This window comes from Miscanthus floridulus, chromosome 5 (assembly GCF_019320115.1).
Source record: "Miscanthus floridulus cultivar M001 chromosome 5, ASM1932011v1, whole genome shotgun sequence".
Classification (NCBI taxonomy): Eukaryota; Viridiplantae; Streptophyta; class Magnoliopsida; order Poales; family Poaceae; genus Miscanthus; species Miscanthus floridulus.
In genome coordinates this window covers 13,495,841-13,511,682 of record NC_089584.1, presented here as the reverse complement: position 1 = coordinate 13,511,682, position 15,842 = coordinate 13,495,841, and the positions used below count along the sequence as shown (strand labels likewise).

At 44.4% G+C, this 15,842-nt stretch overlaps 1 protein-coding gene across 1 annotated transcript; it reads right to left on the bottom strand.

Moving 5' to 3' along the window:
* Positions 1-2,172: 2,172 nt before the first annotated feature.
* LOC136451562 (DEAD-box ATP-dependent RNA helicase 18-like) lies at positions 2,173-5,961 on the bottom strand. The gene is made up of 10 exons (XM_066452261.1): positions 5,652-5,961; positions 5,302-5,535; positions 4,929-5,189; positions 4,749-4,828; positions 4,543-4,648; positions 3,988-4,101; positions 3,804-3,902; positions 3,579-3,668; positions 3,156-3,406; positions 2,173-2,786 (listed from the first exon to the last, which is right to left on the bottom strand). The coding sequence occupies exons 1-10, from the start codon at positions 5,928-5,930 to the stop codon at positions 2,372-2,374; spliced, it is 1,929 nt and encodes a 642-aa protein (XP_066308358.1). The 5' UTR covers positions 5,931-5,961; the 3' UTR covers positions 2,173-2,371.
* Positions 5,962-15,842: the final 9,881 nt, after the last annotated feature.

Below are 15,842 nucleotides of genomic sequence, written 5' to 3'. Positions count from 1 at the left end.
ATAAATGGAACATCTAAAGTATGCACATTATTTGCAATAACAAAACAACAGCTGACAAGTTTAAGGCATTCACCCGTAGCAACCTAGGGGACTTTACTAATGTTGAAGTATGGTACGTTTTCATCCTTCACTCTCTCAACTTGTATTTGTATAGACGTACTATAGAGTGAAAGCTGTGTATCTAGACATGAGTCGGAGTCCGATTATAAGAGAACTCGTACACATATGAGTTAGAGGAGCACACATATATGCACTACATGAAATTCGATTTCAAGACAGATTATAACAGATGACGTGATCACTGTGCGGAGTTCAATCCTAAGACACTCGTGCTTATACGAGTTAGTGCATGCAGCGCACATGGTACGGAGTACGATTCAAAGGCGAATTGGAACGGATGATACGACTGTTGACTAATGCTTGAAGCATCAAGTTGTCCAAGTAAACGTGCAACATGTTGTACATCCTGTTGCAGCGCGCGAGCATGTTCGCTATATCTCTACTATATATGTAATGCTAAAAATATGAAGTGATTCTTTCGTCTGTCTTTTTTTATTTCTCATAATCCCCTCGTATCTCTCCTTGTCTCATCTATGACCCAGACTCTCTACATGCACTCATACGTGTTATGGTATGGAGTCTCCTTGTGCACGTTTGTATGTGCAGTGATGGTATGGAGTCTGATTCTAATATGTTTTAGAACAAATAACACGACCGTTCCATAAATTACCGAGCTAGGTAACCGCACGACAGCACAACAACGTATATGTTTCGTTGGAACGAGCGGACACGTTTACTATTTAATATGAAGGTCATGTTTGGATCTCTTAAGAAAAATGAGAATAAGATATAAACACTTAGATTTTTAGAATGAGATTTTAGAATTCAACTATCTACTTGAAACCTATTCCCCAAATTCCAAAATATAAGTCGCTTTGACTTTTTTAGTTCATTCATTTTGTTATGTATCTAGACATATTATTATATCTTGATGCATATCAAAATGGATATATCAAAAAAGTCAGAGCGACTTATAATTTGGAACGGAGGGAGTACGATTTGGTGTTCTTTACTATACAAAGACTATAATCACTATAAAAATGAGATCCAAGCCTCCTAGGCCCCGTTCGGCTTACCCCATATTCGCTTGTTCGGCTTCTTTTTTCAGTCGAAACAGTGTTTTTCTCTCACAACAATTCGGCCAGAATAGTGTTTTTCAGCCAGTTCCAGTCAAAATTCTGCCAGCTGAACAGGGCCTTATTTTTTTTATTCAAAATCTAGATTCTACATGGAATATCTAGAATCCATAATCTCACTGTGAGGATGAGATTCAAATAGACCCTAAAAAGAGAAGGGATTCTTTCATCCGTTTTTTTACTTACCACAATGCCCTCATATCTCTCCATGTCTTGTATGTGATCCGATCTGATGTCCCATGCTCATACAAGTTGCTCATACAAGTTATAACAAAGAGCGTCCAGCGATGGTCAGAGTTCGATTTCAAAACGTATTGAAACATATAACTTGATTGTTGAATAAATTTCTGAGCTGCAAATAGTGCAGGTAACCTCGCAACATATAACGCACGGACAATTTACCATATATAGGGCGCGTTTGGCCGGGCTCCCGCCGGCTCTGGCTCCCACACTGTAGCGTGCAGGAGCTGGAGCCGGAGGAGCAAAAAAAAAAAAACGAGCGTCTCCGGCTCCAGCGCTGTCAGTGAGAGAGGAAAGGAGGAGAGAGAAAAACAACTTCGGTGAACAGTGCCACTACAGGAGATGAACAAGGGAGGAGTCAGAGGAGCCGGAGCCGCTCGGAGCCCGGCCAAACGGGTTCATAATAAGGGAAATTAGTGATCAAATTGTGACCTCAAAGACCACACCAAATCAAATCGCATCAAGAAAATATTCAGCAAAACATGAGCAAAAATTACTTCAAAAATACTTGTTTTTGACTTTGTATGCTTTTTTTAGAATATTTTCTTAGGAACATTTGAATTTATGAGATTTTGTGAGTATTTTCAATACAATTCTACGCGTATATAACTTACATATTTTAAACTAAACAATTTGAAGTTATTGTTGTTTGTAGTTGTTAATATTATATGACCAATGAGTCAATGACCGGAGGTGATAGTAATCCTTTCTTTCGGCCTTTAGCTGAACTGAAGGATTCAGATAAGCAAGACCCGTTGGACATATCATAGGCCCCATCCAGTTCCCGCTCAGCACCCATCATCAATCATCAAACCAAAGAAAAAGGCCCTAGCTTAGCCGTGGGGCATGCATAGCTTCTGTGCAAAATCCCAACTGCTGTAAAATTGGATCAGGATTTTCAAAAATATATTTATCCAACAACATTCTACGCTTTCCTATCTCCTTTTGCTCCTCATTTTAGTCCTCCCTTCAAACTTCTTAGACCCACCTTTGCATTTTCCTCTCTGCTTGAGCTTCTTCTGCGTCTTGTTGCCCTTCTCCTTCCTCTCGTCCAAGTTGCTCGCATCCCCATCGGAAGCATCACCATCAGAATCTCCAAACCCAGTGAGCTTCTCGTACTCCTCTTCATCAATGTCTCCACGTTTAAGCTTCTTCAAAAGCTGGTACTCATGCGCCAGCTCATCCAGGTCCTCCTTGGTTTGGATTGACTGACGCTGCTTGCCTGTCTTCTTCCGTTTTGGTTTCTCCGGCTTCTCTGGAGCTCTCTTCCTCTCTGGCTTTGGATTTTGAGCTTCCTCTTCTGCTTTCCTTTTCAGTGCCTTCTTGCGTTGTTTCTCTCGAGCTTTATCCCTGCAGTGAAGCAAGACAGAAAATCATGTAAACTCCAATGTGATACTACCACGCAAAAAGCACCATCTTTTGACTATGAATTGTTGGGTGGGTTTTGGAAAAAAAGGAAAACAGCCTCAATGCAGACTTGATCACTTGAAATCACAAAAAACTGATGGAAGATATTTGAGTTTTACTTTGTCAGGACACAGGACAGAGGAAGAATTCATATTTCAAACATTATCATTCAAATGTGGACGATCCACAGATTTTCATTCAAATATAGATATTTCATTTTCTAGAAGATCCAACACAACAAATTAGCTGTTACTTAAAAACAGGACAGCAAAAAAAAGCAAAATACGTTATGTTTGGGGATAGAGTTCTTACTTGTACTTGATTTGTGTAATATCAACATCATCAACAGGAATAAATCCCTCCAGTGAAAGAGAATGATGCTTCACTTCTGGCATGGATGGGATCTGGAGTAAACCATACTCCATAGCTAGTTTTCCAATCTCAAGATCTTTCCACCTAAAAATGTAAGAGCAGTGGTGCTCCTTGTATGCTCGAACAAACGAGACAAACGCTCTAAGTCCTTTCTCCATGACATTACGATCTTCGAGCGCAGCACTTCTAATCTGCAGCCCAAAGTGGCATATTGGTTATAATTAATAATTAGAATTGGTCTCCTAAGCAGGGTAACCTTTCTGCGTTACCATAGCATGATATCACTGACATTTCAAGTGGTATCCGGACCAAAACCTAAGGTACCTCTCTATCTCTAAACGATATTTGTACAAGAGAACCCACCTGCGGTATGACATCATCTGTGTATGCGGGGCATTCCCTTTCTGTGAGAGGAACACCTCGAAGTTTCAAGAACTCAACATAAGTATCCTCCTGCAGTGCAAGTAACCTTATGTTCTTTTTTTGCTAAACAAGAACTGCACAGACATGCGCATATAGCAAATAAATACAAGAACTACTTTCACTTCTAGAATGAACAATGAGAAAACTCATCACAGAACAAAATACCTTTGGTAAGAGAAACACAATAGCATCCCCTTCTTGATCATAACGTGCTGTACGGCCAGCTCTATGTATGAAAACGTTGGGATCTTGAGGTGGATCATACTGGATGAACAAACATGCATCCTTACTATCAGCTGATGCCTGGACATGAATATTCAAATTTAGGGAGGAAAGAGCAGAATATAACCTGAACAATCAGGTCAACACTTGGTATGTCAAGACCCCTTGCTGCAACATCAGTGCAGACTAGAACGCCACTTGAAAGAGCAGAAAATGATGCCAAAGCTTTCTCTCGAAGGCCCTACATATTAGGAAAAAAAGGATAGATGAAATCAGTATGAAGAAACCACTGGGAAGCAAGTCATTTGAATACCACTTGTATCACAATCCAAATGCTGTAATGTGACTTGGTCTTCGCTTTGGTAAGACAAAGACTATGCCCTATTACTCTAAAAAAATATTAAATAGTAAAAATTACTCACTCCGTCCAGAAATGTAAGGCATGTTTTGACTGTCCAAATCCATGTTTGACCAACAAATTAATATAAGAATAAATATGTGATTGAAAATTGGTACAATTGGATTCATATTCAACCGTACATTCTTACTGTTGTGATTGTAAAACTATTACTAAAATATTCAAAGAGAAATCTCTGGTCAAAACTCACTTCTAGACGGTCAAAATGTGCCTCATATTTTTGGACAGGGGGAGCATGAAAACAAAGTGCTTTGCTCTACCAACCTGTTTCATCTTCCCATGGTAAGCAATTATTGGAGAACCTTTAAGCGAGTTAATCAGTGGAAGAACAACAGCCCAATAATCTACACAAGCACATGTTGCAAAATACCTGCAATCAATTGGGATAGGAGGGTTCAAAAGTTAGCACAATGCTACACACAACTAAGAATAAGTAGCTAAACATAAATTTCAGTTCATCATGTACTTACACCATTATCTTCTTCCCACTATTCTGCACAAGGAAATCAACAAGCTGAGATGACTTCTTTGATGCTTCACATATCATATACTGCACCAAAACAAGCTTATGATTTTGTAGGGAACAGCTAGAATTCATCAAGAAAACCAGAACACATGATCATGACAAAAACAAAGTATATTGAATGCACCTCTAACCGAAGCCCCAATGGTGTTTTGGATGGACCAAGCTCTTGCTGACCAGCATCTTTGCTTGTGGACTTTGCCTCTGTCTTAACTTCAACCCTTATAGGATTTCTCAACCCTGCTTTGGATAGGTCCGCAACAGCTTTCGTCTGGGTAGCTGAGTAAAGGCCAGTCCTCCTCAGCTTCGGTAACATTGAAAGTATGAAGTTAATATGCTTCTGGAATCCCATATCCAAGAGTCTATCAGCCTCATCTAGGATCAAAATCTGCTTCCCATGCATACACAAAAACGAATGGAGATAACATCAATGCCACAGCATTTCCATCAAATTCAGAAGAAAAGAATCACACGAAGAGTTCCCATGTCTCTGAAATCACCTCAAGATTCTTGTACTCTAGAGCGTCCGTGTGCATTATATCACACAACTTCCCGGGAGTGCCCACCAGTATGTTTGCGCCCTCTTCCTCTACCTTCTTGAGCTCTGCTTTGATATCCAGCCCACCCACCAGGAGCATGGACGACACGCCATTCAGGGTCGCGAAGAAGGGCTGGGTCACATTGAATATCTGCGAGGACAATTCTCTCGTGGGAGAGACAATGAGAGCAAGAACCTGCAAATATCGATTCATTTATTGATCAGAAAGTGAGAAAAAGGGTGCAGATTTTTGTCAGAGGTAGCAGAAGATCAGAGCAGAGGATGTGTGGAGGTCAGGAGCGGTGAGGCGACCTCGTGGGACTTGGGCCGGGAGGAGCGGCGCCGGAGGATCTCAACGACGGGGACGATGAAGGCAAGGGTCTTCCCGGAGCCTGTGGCGGCGTCGACGGCGACGTCCTTGTGCGATAGCAGGTGCGGGATGGCCGCCGCCTGCACGGGCGTGCACCGCTGGAAGCCTCCGCGGTCCAGGGCCTCCACCACCTCCGGGGACAGCGCGGGGGACAGCTCCGAGAACCTCTTATCCGTCAACGCGCCCTTCCGAGCGGCAGCCGCCGCCGTGGATGCGGCCATGGAAGCGCTGTGCTTAGGGTTGGGGCATTCGTGGGGGTTTAGCGATTGAGCCTTTTCCACGCGTACCGTTACTAGAGATGCTCCGTTGGTACGTGTCACCGAAAAGTCCACGCACACATGATGGCATGATGCTAAATTTTTTTATCCAACGTGCCATTTCATCTTCATTTTTTTTTGGTTTTGACCGCTTGACAATTCTTACATGTGGGACCGGACATGAAAACTGTCCATATTGCCCTTTTAGTCACGGGCATATGTAGATGTTGTGTTGACCGATATTAACCAGTATCTCCCTCAGTCTCTTACTCTCTCTTCTCGCTCGACTCCCTTAGTTCCCTAACCCTAGCGGCCGAGAAACCCTAGCAGCATCGGATCCGGCGACGGAGGCTGTAGCGATGGCTGAGAGAGAAGACGACGAATCCCCTGTACTTGTGGCGGCACATGGGGTAGTGAAGCGTGGATTCAACTGTGGATCCAGAGGATAGGCGTGGCATGGCGGGGAACAAGGGCGTGGGCAAGCGACCGGATTGACTTTCAGACGAGTGAGTTCACCGCTTCCCCTCTTGGTTTCATGGCGCCCCGTGTTTGTAGTGTTGATTGGTATTTAGTGCCCTACGTTTGTGCCTCGTGTTTGTAGTGTTGATTGCGTGCTCCTTGTTCATCTGTATGATGGACGCAGAAAGTAGCTACAACTTAAAAATCCGGATTGTTGCTCCTAGTTCTCGTGCGCAGTGGTTTTCGTTGAACAAAGTCATGGATGCTGACCGCACTAACTTCACAGACCTGGTTGCTGAAGTTATCGACAAGTATCCTCATAATTATGGTGACATAGTGAGATTGTTTTATTTATGCATGGATAGTAAAGTGAACATCCAAGTCTGCACTGACCAAGATTTGATTGAAATGTTTGCAAAACATAAGGCTTCCAAATGCTGCTTGTTGACTGTTGCATATCATAGCCCAAGTAGTGAGCCCCTGTGATTCCTGATTGAGATTCTGGTAGCACTGTGAACTCTGTTGAACCCCCATTCACCTCTTCAATTGTTTGTCCAAGCTTAGCAGAACCAAGCCATGCCACACACACTCAATCTGCTGAACCTGAATACCTGGCTAACACAAACTCAATGAATGAGCATGTGGGTGTTGATGAAGAAGGGTTGTATATTGACCTTGTTCCCAATTCTCAGAGCCAAGATGGGAGTAAAGAATGGAAATGTGAGAGTTCTAGTGCTGATGAATCCTTTGAGACAGACTCTGATGATGAATCATCTGATGATGAAGTAGACGACATAGATGATATGGTTAAAGATAAAGAGCCTGAACATATGCCTGATGTTGATTATGACAAGAAGGACCCTCCTATGTCAGTAGGAACAATGTATTCAAACATTGATACTTTTAAGATTGCTTTAACTACTCATGCTGTTAAACATGAGTTCAACTATGACATTGAGAAAAGTGATACATGGAGGTATAGGATGAACTGCTCACAGCAGAGTGAGGGCTGCAGGTGGAGACTTCATGCCTCAACTCTAAGAGATGGGCATACTATTAAGGCAATGTGTTAGTACATTATTTTTATTGACTGCTCCCTATTTTTCTTGCATTGTGTGGCTTGTAATAAGTGCATTACTTGACTATTTTGTAGGTGAAAAGGAACTCCTACCCTCATGAGTGTTAGAGCACTAGGAGACAAGGAATCTGTGTAGGGGTAACACAGTTTTGGGTGTGCAGTCAGGTGATTGATTAGCTGAAGGAAGATAAAACTCTAGGTGCAACAGAACTGTAAAGGAGGTTGAAGGATGCACACAAAATTATGGTGCCCTACAAGAGAGTGTATAAAGATAAAAATCTTATCATGGATAAGATTTATGGGCCTTGGGACAAAAGTTTTGATAATCTATATAGGCTTAAGGCCCAGTTAAAAGAATCAAGTCCTGAATCATTTCTTGTCATTGATAATCACACCATCAACAACAAGATCAGATTCAATAGGCTATTCTTTGCACTGAAACCATGTGTTGATGGATTTCTTAGAGGATGTAGACCATGTCTTCCATGTTTCCCAGTTAAAGAAATATTTGCGGGTCCTCGATGAAGCTATGAAAATTGAAGGACTTCCCCTCCAGCACGACTTGTCTTATATTGAGCATCCCATCAAAATCTTAGATGAAAAAGAAAGAGTGACTAGAAATGATTTAGTAAATTTTATAAAGTTTAGTGGCAAAATCACTCGGAGGATGAAGCAACGTGAGAGCAAGAAAGCTATATCTTGAAGCATTATCCCCACCTTCTTTCTAGTTCACTGAGGTAATTGTTTAAATCAGAATTTATTTTTATCTCTTTTCCTACACTAGGCACTCACATGAAATCTTGGGGCGAGATTTTGTTTAAGGGGGTAGAGCTGTAACACCCTCGGTGTTACCCCATTAAACATCTACTAAAACATGTCATGAGCATCATACTTGTGTATTAATGCATGTGGTGAAGTGTGTAGATCAATTTCTGTAACTCAAAATGATCATTAAAAATGCTAAACGAAAGTTGGTTCGATGGTTCATGCATATCAAGTAGGGTTTAAAACCAATTTTTATTAAACAAAAATACTATAGAATATGTGTGTGATACTTAAATAAAGTTGGAAGTGTAAAGTTTGTAGATGACAATGAAATACTTGCAGTTGAAAAAGAATATTGCTAAGTAATATTTTCAGTAGCTTAGAAATGCAATATGAAATTAAGATTAGCCCAAACGCTTAGAAAATTTCTAAGTCTGTGGACAGCTAGACGCTGCTATGTTTAGCAATTTATTTGGAGAGATTGGGTTAAGGAGTGGTGTAGTGCTATGATTCGATTTAGTAGCTCTATATGCCATCTTGAGTGTAGTGAAGCCGGTTTAGGTTTAGGAGCAACGGTTTGGTCGTGATCAGCGCTTTAAAATTCATGCATGTCACAGCTTTGTGCTGTCTAGCGCCGTGCGCGTGGTCACCACGAGTGGCCGACCCACGTCACCGCGTGGTTGTGCCGCGCGTGCGCGTGGCCGCGCATCGGCTAGCTGTGGCCGCCGTGGCCTTACCACGACTTGGTCGCTCTGGTCGCACCGCTAGGCCGCCAGTTCGCTCTACGCCGACCGCCCGTGCCATCGTGGCTACCGCTGGTGGTGCTGCTGTGTCCGCGCCCATGCCACAACGACGCCGCTGCCGCCACCGTCACATCACCATGCTGCGCCCCTATAGCTGCGCTGTGCCACTGGCCCGCCTTCACGCTTCACGCACGTGGCCGTGTCATCGTCGCCATGCCATTGATGGCACTACGATGCGCGGGCCACGCCGATCATGAGCGTGTGTGTCTATCGGCTAGTGCCTGGCTATAGGCTACATTAGTCGCGCCAACCGCATCCCGCCAAGGCATGCCCTTGCTGACTCACTGGCTGCCCCTCCCCCACCTCTCCCTCTCTCTCTCTCTGTTCTCGTCTCCCTGTCGCCGTCGAATCGTACCAGCACCATAGCTATGAGGAGTCACCTCTCATAAATCCATCTTGTCCGTGCCTCCGCCCTCATGTCCCCTCTCTAGCCGCCCCCACCCCGCTTTGATTGTGGCTCAGCCGAGCCTCAATTTTGGAGCTTTGCCCCACCACCGTGCCGTTAAGACCTGTCACCGCTCGCGCCATGGCCAGCCTCCACCACTTCACCCCCACGCTTGTCGGGATGACTGTGGCACCGTCGTGGGTGACCGCGCGTGGTGGTAGCTCGCTCCAGTGTGCCCTGTTGCTCTGTATCGCCGCTTAGGGTAGGCGTTAGGGTCGTAGATGGGGTTCGGCTTGTTAGTTGGGTCGGTGTGAGCCTCGAGTGGCCGGCGTACCGCCTAGTGCCACCGTCCTCCGCACCGGCAAGTGCGGGGTGTCTCGGGGACCTCTCTGGTGCGAAGGTGAAAAGATACGATGGCTCCGTTGCAAAGTCGATGTCTATAGAAATAGTACGTGCAGTGTTCACGCTATCGTCTGATAATGCGAGGGTGTTTTTGCAAGAGTGCCAGCGCGCGCACGGGCTCCCCGCCGTAGGCCGCCTCCGCGCATGGGCCACGCCCTGCGTGGGCCACATTGGGTCGAAATTGGTTTGTTTTTCGTGGAAAATAGAAATAGCTTTTCATTTTAATTATGAGCTAAACTTTGGTAATTAATATAAAATAATGTAGATATCCAAAAATTGTGAAACTAATTTTGTTAGGTTCCCAAAAACATTGTCTACCTGTTAGTATAGTTAGTTCATACATATTTGTGTGGTTGCTAAGGAGCATTAAAATAGTTGAGATGCTTAGTATTATTTTGATTAATAATTGTAGGAATTTTTGTGGTAGATTGGTGATAGCAAAAACCATGAAATTTTTATAGTAGCTTCATTGTATTACTATGTGCTCACTGTAATTTTTGTAGCTATAGAATAGACTACTTAATATGGTAGCTAAATACCCATTAAGGCTAAAGGAATAATGGCATGATATTGGTTTATAGAAGTTAAGCACTTGTAGGGTGAGCTTGAAAATCTATTTGGTAGAGATAATGATTAGCTTAGTATCTTAGTCATTAGAGCTAGCTTAGTAGCTTAGCATGTGTATTCTTATTTTAAGAGTTGCTATTGCCAAAATACTAAGTGTCACATCATCTTTGAATGCATGTAGAGAATGAGTTGGTGGAGTTTGTGACCGTCGGAGAGCAGGAATACGAGGAGGTGATCGAGGAGCACGAGGAGGAGGTTCTCGTACAGGAGGAAGCCCCACAGCCACCGACGACTGACATAGCTGACAATCCGCCTGCCCAAGGCAAGCCCCGGTGCATAACCCTTATTTTAAATAATCACTGAATATATATATGTGATGTGCATTTATGTTACATGATTTATATTGAAACTACATGCATAGATAAACCTACCTATGAGTCCTACTAGCATAGGTTGAGTAGCTTCTATGCTTAGGCTATCGGTAGCGTGAGTAACCTACCGTTACTCACAATAGGTGATTATTATTATTACTCTCATGATAAAATGGTGAAAGGAAATGGAGACTGGGTAGGGATATGGTATGGGTATTGGTGGGTGTAATAGGTTGTGTCCCACAGCCAATGGGGCATAGCTTGGTTACACTATTTTTCCTGTCCGTGTCGGTTAAGGACCGTCCATTGCTGTGGATGGTAGTCAGGTCACAGACTTATTATCCTGAGCACATACTTGCTTATGGGAGCGGAAAGGCTCGTTGCTCTCTTGTCGTGGGTTCTGGCTCTTTCTGGACCGACTAGTTGGAGGCAGGGATGGTGGAGGTCTAAGCACCACACTGAGTCTGGGACTCATGAGTGGGGGCTTGGAGTCTAAGTTTGGACGGGGACCTGGACCCCTTGACAAGAGAGTGGTGGGTTGATCTTACTTGTGCCTAGGGTACAAGCGAGGCGTGTGTTTTGGGTTACCCAGCTGGGATACATTGGTTCACGAATCGCCGTGTGATATGGTACGACTTGGCTATGGTCTAGCACCATAGTAAGATCTAGAAGATGAAAGGGGATGAATGGATCTGATTGCTTAACTCTTGCTTGAAAGTAGAACATGTGCTTACATAGAATGATTATCTAATAAACTAATCATGACTGCTAATAAAACACATACATAAGGATTCACTACTAGTAATGCTTTTCGCAAAAATGAAACCCAGCAAACCATAAAGCTTATCATATCCTTTGGAGTTAGAAAATTATTCCCACTACTAGGGTAAGTCTTGCGAGTACATTATGTACTTAGAGTTTATTTACCCCTATTGCAGGTGCAGCTTGAGGAGTGGCTGTTGTGTGGAGGATTCTTCTGGTGGGCACAGACGGATCCTTGTATCTTATCGTTAGATGTTTATTTCAATTACGCTGTTTAAATTCCGTACTCTGAACTTGGTATTGTAATAATGTATTTTCGAGAACTCTTATTGTATGAAGTGGACTAAGTATTGTAAACTCGTTCTCATTATTGGATTCTAGATGAAAAATGTGGATTATTCGAGTTCTCCCTTGGGGTGTGCTCGATGGAACCGCCTGGTGTAGCTTACTTTCGGGGTGCTTAGTGTTTAGCGGAAGACAAGCACCTTCGAAGGTGTGTTATTTCGGGTGGTTCTACCATAATGGAGCCCTTACATGTTTGAGAAGCACTATCAAGCAATGGCTGCAGCCAAACCTAAGGCAATGAAGTATCTGCAAGAAACTCATAAAAACTTTGGACTAGGAGCTAGTACAGGACATTGTCAAAGGTTGATTATGTGACTAATAATTTAGCTGAGTCATTCAATAATTGGATCAAGCCTAAGAAGGTAAAGCACCTGGATGACTTGCTGGACACTATAAGACAGAAGATTTTGATCAAATAGAACCATAGGAAGAAGGTAGCTAAGAAGTTGGAAGGAAAGATTCTACCTCACATCCTATAGAAGCTAAGGGAAGACAGTTACAACCTGGACATTGAAGTGATCACAGCCTCCCCTGATGGTGTGGCAGAACTATGTGCTAAGGGAGGTAGTGGCTTTAGGTTTGTGGTTAACCTACCTGATAGAACATGTTCCTATAGAGTTTGGCAGGGGTCAGGAATCCCATGCAAGCATGCAATAGCCTACATTACTTTAATTCCTAGTGAAAAACTAGAAGACCATGTGGATGATTACTTCTCTGTCAACAAATTCAGAGCTGCATATGAGGGTTCCATCCCTTGTATTCCTGACAAAAGCATGTGGCCCAAAGCTACTCATGGCTTTTCATGCACCCTCCCTGTCTTAGGTCCATAGGAGGTAGAAGGAAGAATAGGATGAAATCATCATTTGAGGGAGGCAGCAGCAAGAAGAGGGCAAAGAAACATGAGTGCCCCATCTTCCATGAGTTAGGGCATCACTAGTACACTTGCAAGAATGGGAATCCAGAAGATATAGCTACAATGGTGGCTGAAAGGTAAACTATGTAACTAAATTACTTTGTAGATATATGTACAGCTTCAATAACTTAGTTAACTAATGTAATTTTCCTATGCAGAGGTCTTCCAAAGAAAAGGCTAAAAAAGCAGCAAGCTGTAACATAGAGACTAGCATTGTGGTTGCTACTCCATCCTACATGGTGTTCCCATACAATGAGGTAGTGGTCAATGCTACACACAAGAAAAGGAAGAGGAAATCTTCTTCTTCTTCTGGTGCTAAGAAGAGCAAGGGAGCAACTACCACTACTACTTCAAGCTCATGTCCAAATAGTGTGTCTAACAGGTATGTTTACCAGCTCTTCAATTGATCACAACACTTCTATTATGACTGCTAATGCTAAAGCACACTCTGCCTTTTTGCCATAAGGTCTGGAACTGGTTCCAATGACCCAGTTCTAATCCAATCTGTGCACCTGGCCCCTTTCTATGAAGACTCCATTACAATAGAGACAGAGCCACTAGAGACTGTGCTGCCCCAGGCTTCACCAAGGAGGAAGATAGGGATCAAGAAGAAGCTTACACCAGAGAAGCTCCTAGTTGCAGCAGCCAGCCCAGCCAGCCCTGCTTCAAATACTAGAAGCAAGAAGAAGCTCTAGCTACACTAAAAGGTGCCTACTCAATGTTCTTAGGGTGATGTGGTTCTAGAAAAGCACTTGCTATGTGATGGCACGACTATTCTTTTGCTCTGTGATGAATGTTCTGTGATGGCATGATAGTACTTAGCTATAGATGAAAACCAATAACTTAGCTGCTATGTGATGAATGTTGGTGACATGTTGGTGTCATGAAACCTTTGTGATGAAAAACAGTAAGGTAGTGCTGTTATGCGATGAATGTTTGTTTACTGTTGCAGTACTCTAATTGTTGTTATAGTATTCTCATATGTCATTGCATTCTAGACAAATGAACAATCTTCATATTCATCATTCAACATTGATTCATTCTGTTGAGTTCATAAACCCGGGGTCCCTCATGGACCAGCTTCCCAACAAAAGCTCGGCCCAACAGACAACGTTGTGAGCAACGCGCAAACTCATGGGCCGGCCCAAAAACCTAGATGACAGGCTAGAAGGACGATCCAATCTCCGACCGAAAGGCCTGGCCGAGGAGGAACGACACCTGCTTCTGACTCCGGCCCACCTCTCCGACCGGAGCACTATCTTCGGTCTCTAGCCTGCCTCCAGACGGTCTCTCTGACCGGAAGGCCTGGCCAAAAATGCCACTTCTGACTTCGGCCCACTTCTCCAACCGGGAATGCACCGGACCCCTGCATATGGCTCCTCTCCAACTAGCGCAATCAGAGCTGACTAGGACCAACCGATCGGGGACGCCCGCTCGATAAGGACCAGGAAACAGATGGAGAAAGTAAGGCAGCGCACTGAAGTCAACCGCAATACCAAGGACCGTACCCTGTACACCTGTAGAATAGTATCCTACGACCTCCCTGGCATGACAAAACACAAGAAGTGTTGTAGGCGCCGACATTTTCCCTACAGTGTTGTGGGCGCCATCAACTCCCATACTAGACAAATATGGTAAGGCTCCCCCCATGTGCCTCTGAGGCATCGATAGTGTTGTGGGCGCTGGCATTTACCTTGCCAGGCAAACATGGTAAAACCCCCTACATGCCTCTCGACATCAACAGTATAGCAGGTACCGACATCTTCCATACCTGAAGAAGATGACACAACCTCCCACATGCATCTGACATTCAATGGTATTGTGGGCGCCTACCATCATCTTGTACCCACTGGCGTGGCCAGCAAGACTTAGCAGCGAATGTACTCCCTCCCTCTCACTTGTAAGGCCACCCCCTTTATCAATAAAAGGGATGCGATGTCTTCCAATAGATCAGTTCATTCAGATCGATCAAGTTCACTAGTACACCACAATGGAACAACCAGGTTCGAACATCAAGCACATGCTCGAACACATAGCACATAGCGAAGCTCCCGTCACTCTTAGCCCCTCTGACCAGAGTCTGACCGGACCTCTTGTACCCCCCATCTTTCTCCATCTTGTTTGTAACCCCACTGCAAACATCGAGCACCTGGGCTCAGGAATAAAGTCATCGACTAACTCAAACTAGACATAAGGCATGTTTCCTGAACCAGTATAAACCCTGTGTCATTGAGTGCTAGGCCACCTCCGATCACAACGTACGACAAAACTATAAATATTTACGTGTTGGTCACTTTCTGCACCGACAGTTGGCACCGTCCGTGGGGAAGACACTGTACGTTCAGCACTTTTTGGTCATCGGATGGCCCAGTTTTCTGCCACCTTCGCCATGGCGGGCTCAAGCGATACGACTCACCCTAGCTCATTGGAGTTTTCCGCACTCCCACCTGTTGGGACACGAATTCCACCCGTCTTCGAGCCGTCATAGGCCTTCCTCTTCGGAAGCTTGGACTTCGTCGTCGACCGGCTTGGCTTACTGTGCCTCCGTGAGTAGGCAACCATCCCGGCACCCATCGAAAGGGCGCCCCCGCTGGCTCTAGGACACCCAACGACTTCAACGATGAGGTGCCTGCGCTTTATTCCAAGCAAACTCTCTGCTCAAACCCCACTGTGAGTAATGTACAAGGTGTTATTTACTCGCTATTTACTATCCTCTGCCGATTATCCAGAGGCGCCCCGTTGTCCCCACCGTGACCCCCATGCGACTGGCTCCCCTATGGCCTCATGTCCCCTGTGGACGCGTACGCCTAGGAGCTTCGAAGGATACCGGCGTCGCCCCCTATCATGTCTAAATTCGTGGGGATGGCGAGCTATGCTACCACCTGTTTCCTCGACCTCATGGATAACAACGTTGAGAGTGACAACTCTAGCATCGGTGATGTGGCGCCTAGCCACCGTTCATCCAGGGAGTGCGCTATGGCAGACGCTTCGGAATAGCCACCGGTGGTAGCGGAGTCCTTACAGAT

Excerpts from the sequence above, each read along its gene's own strand:
- LOC136451562 (XM_066452261.1), bottom strand. The coding sequence starts at position 5,930 with ATGGCCGCATCCACGGCGGCGGCTGCCGCTCGGAAGGGCGCGTTGACG. Across the intron at positions 5,190-5,301 it reads TAGAGTACAAGAATCTTGAG|ATTTTGATCCTAGATGAGGC; the intron begins GTGATTTCAGAG and ends CATGGGAAGCAG. Across the intron at positions 3,669-3,803 it reads TTGTGTTTCTCTTACCAAAG|GAGGATACTTATGTTGAGTT; the intron begins GTATTTTGTTCT and ends CTTGCACTGCAG.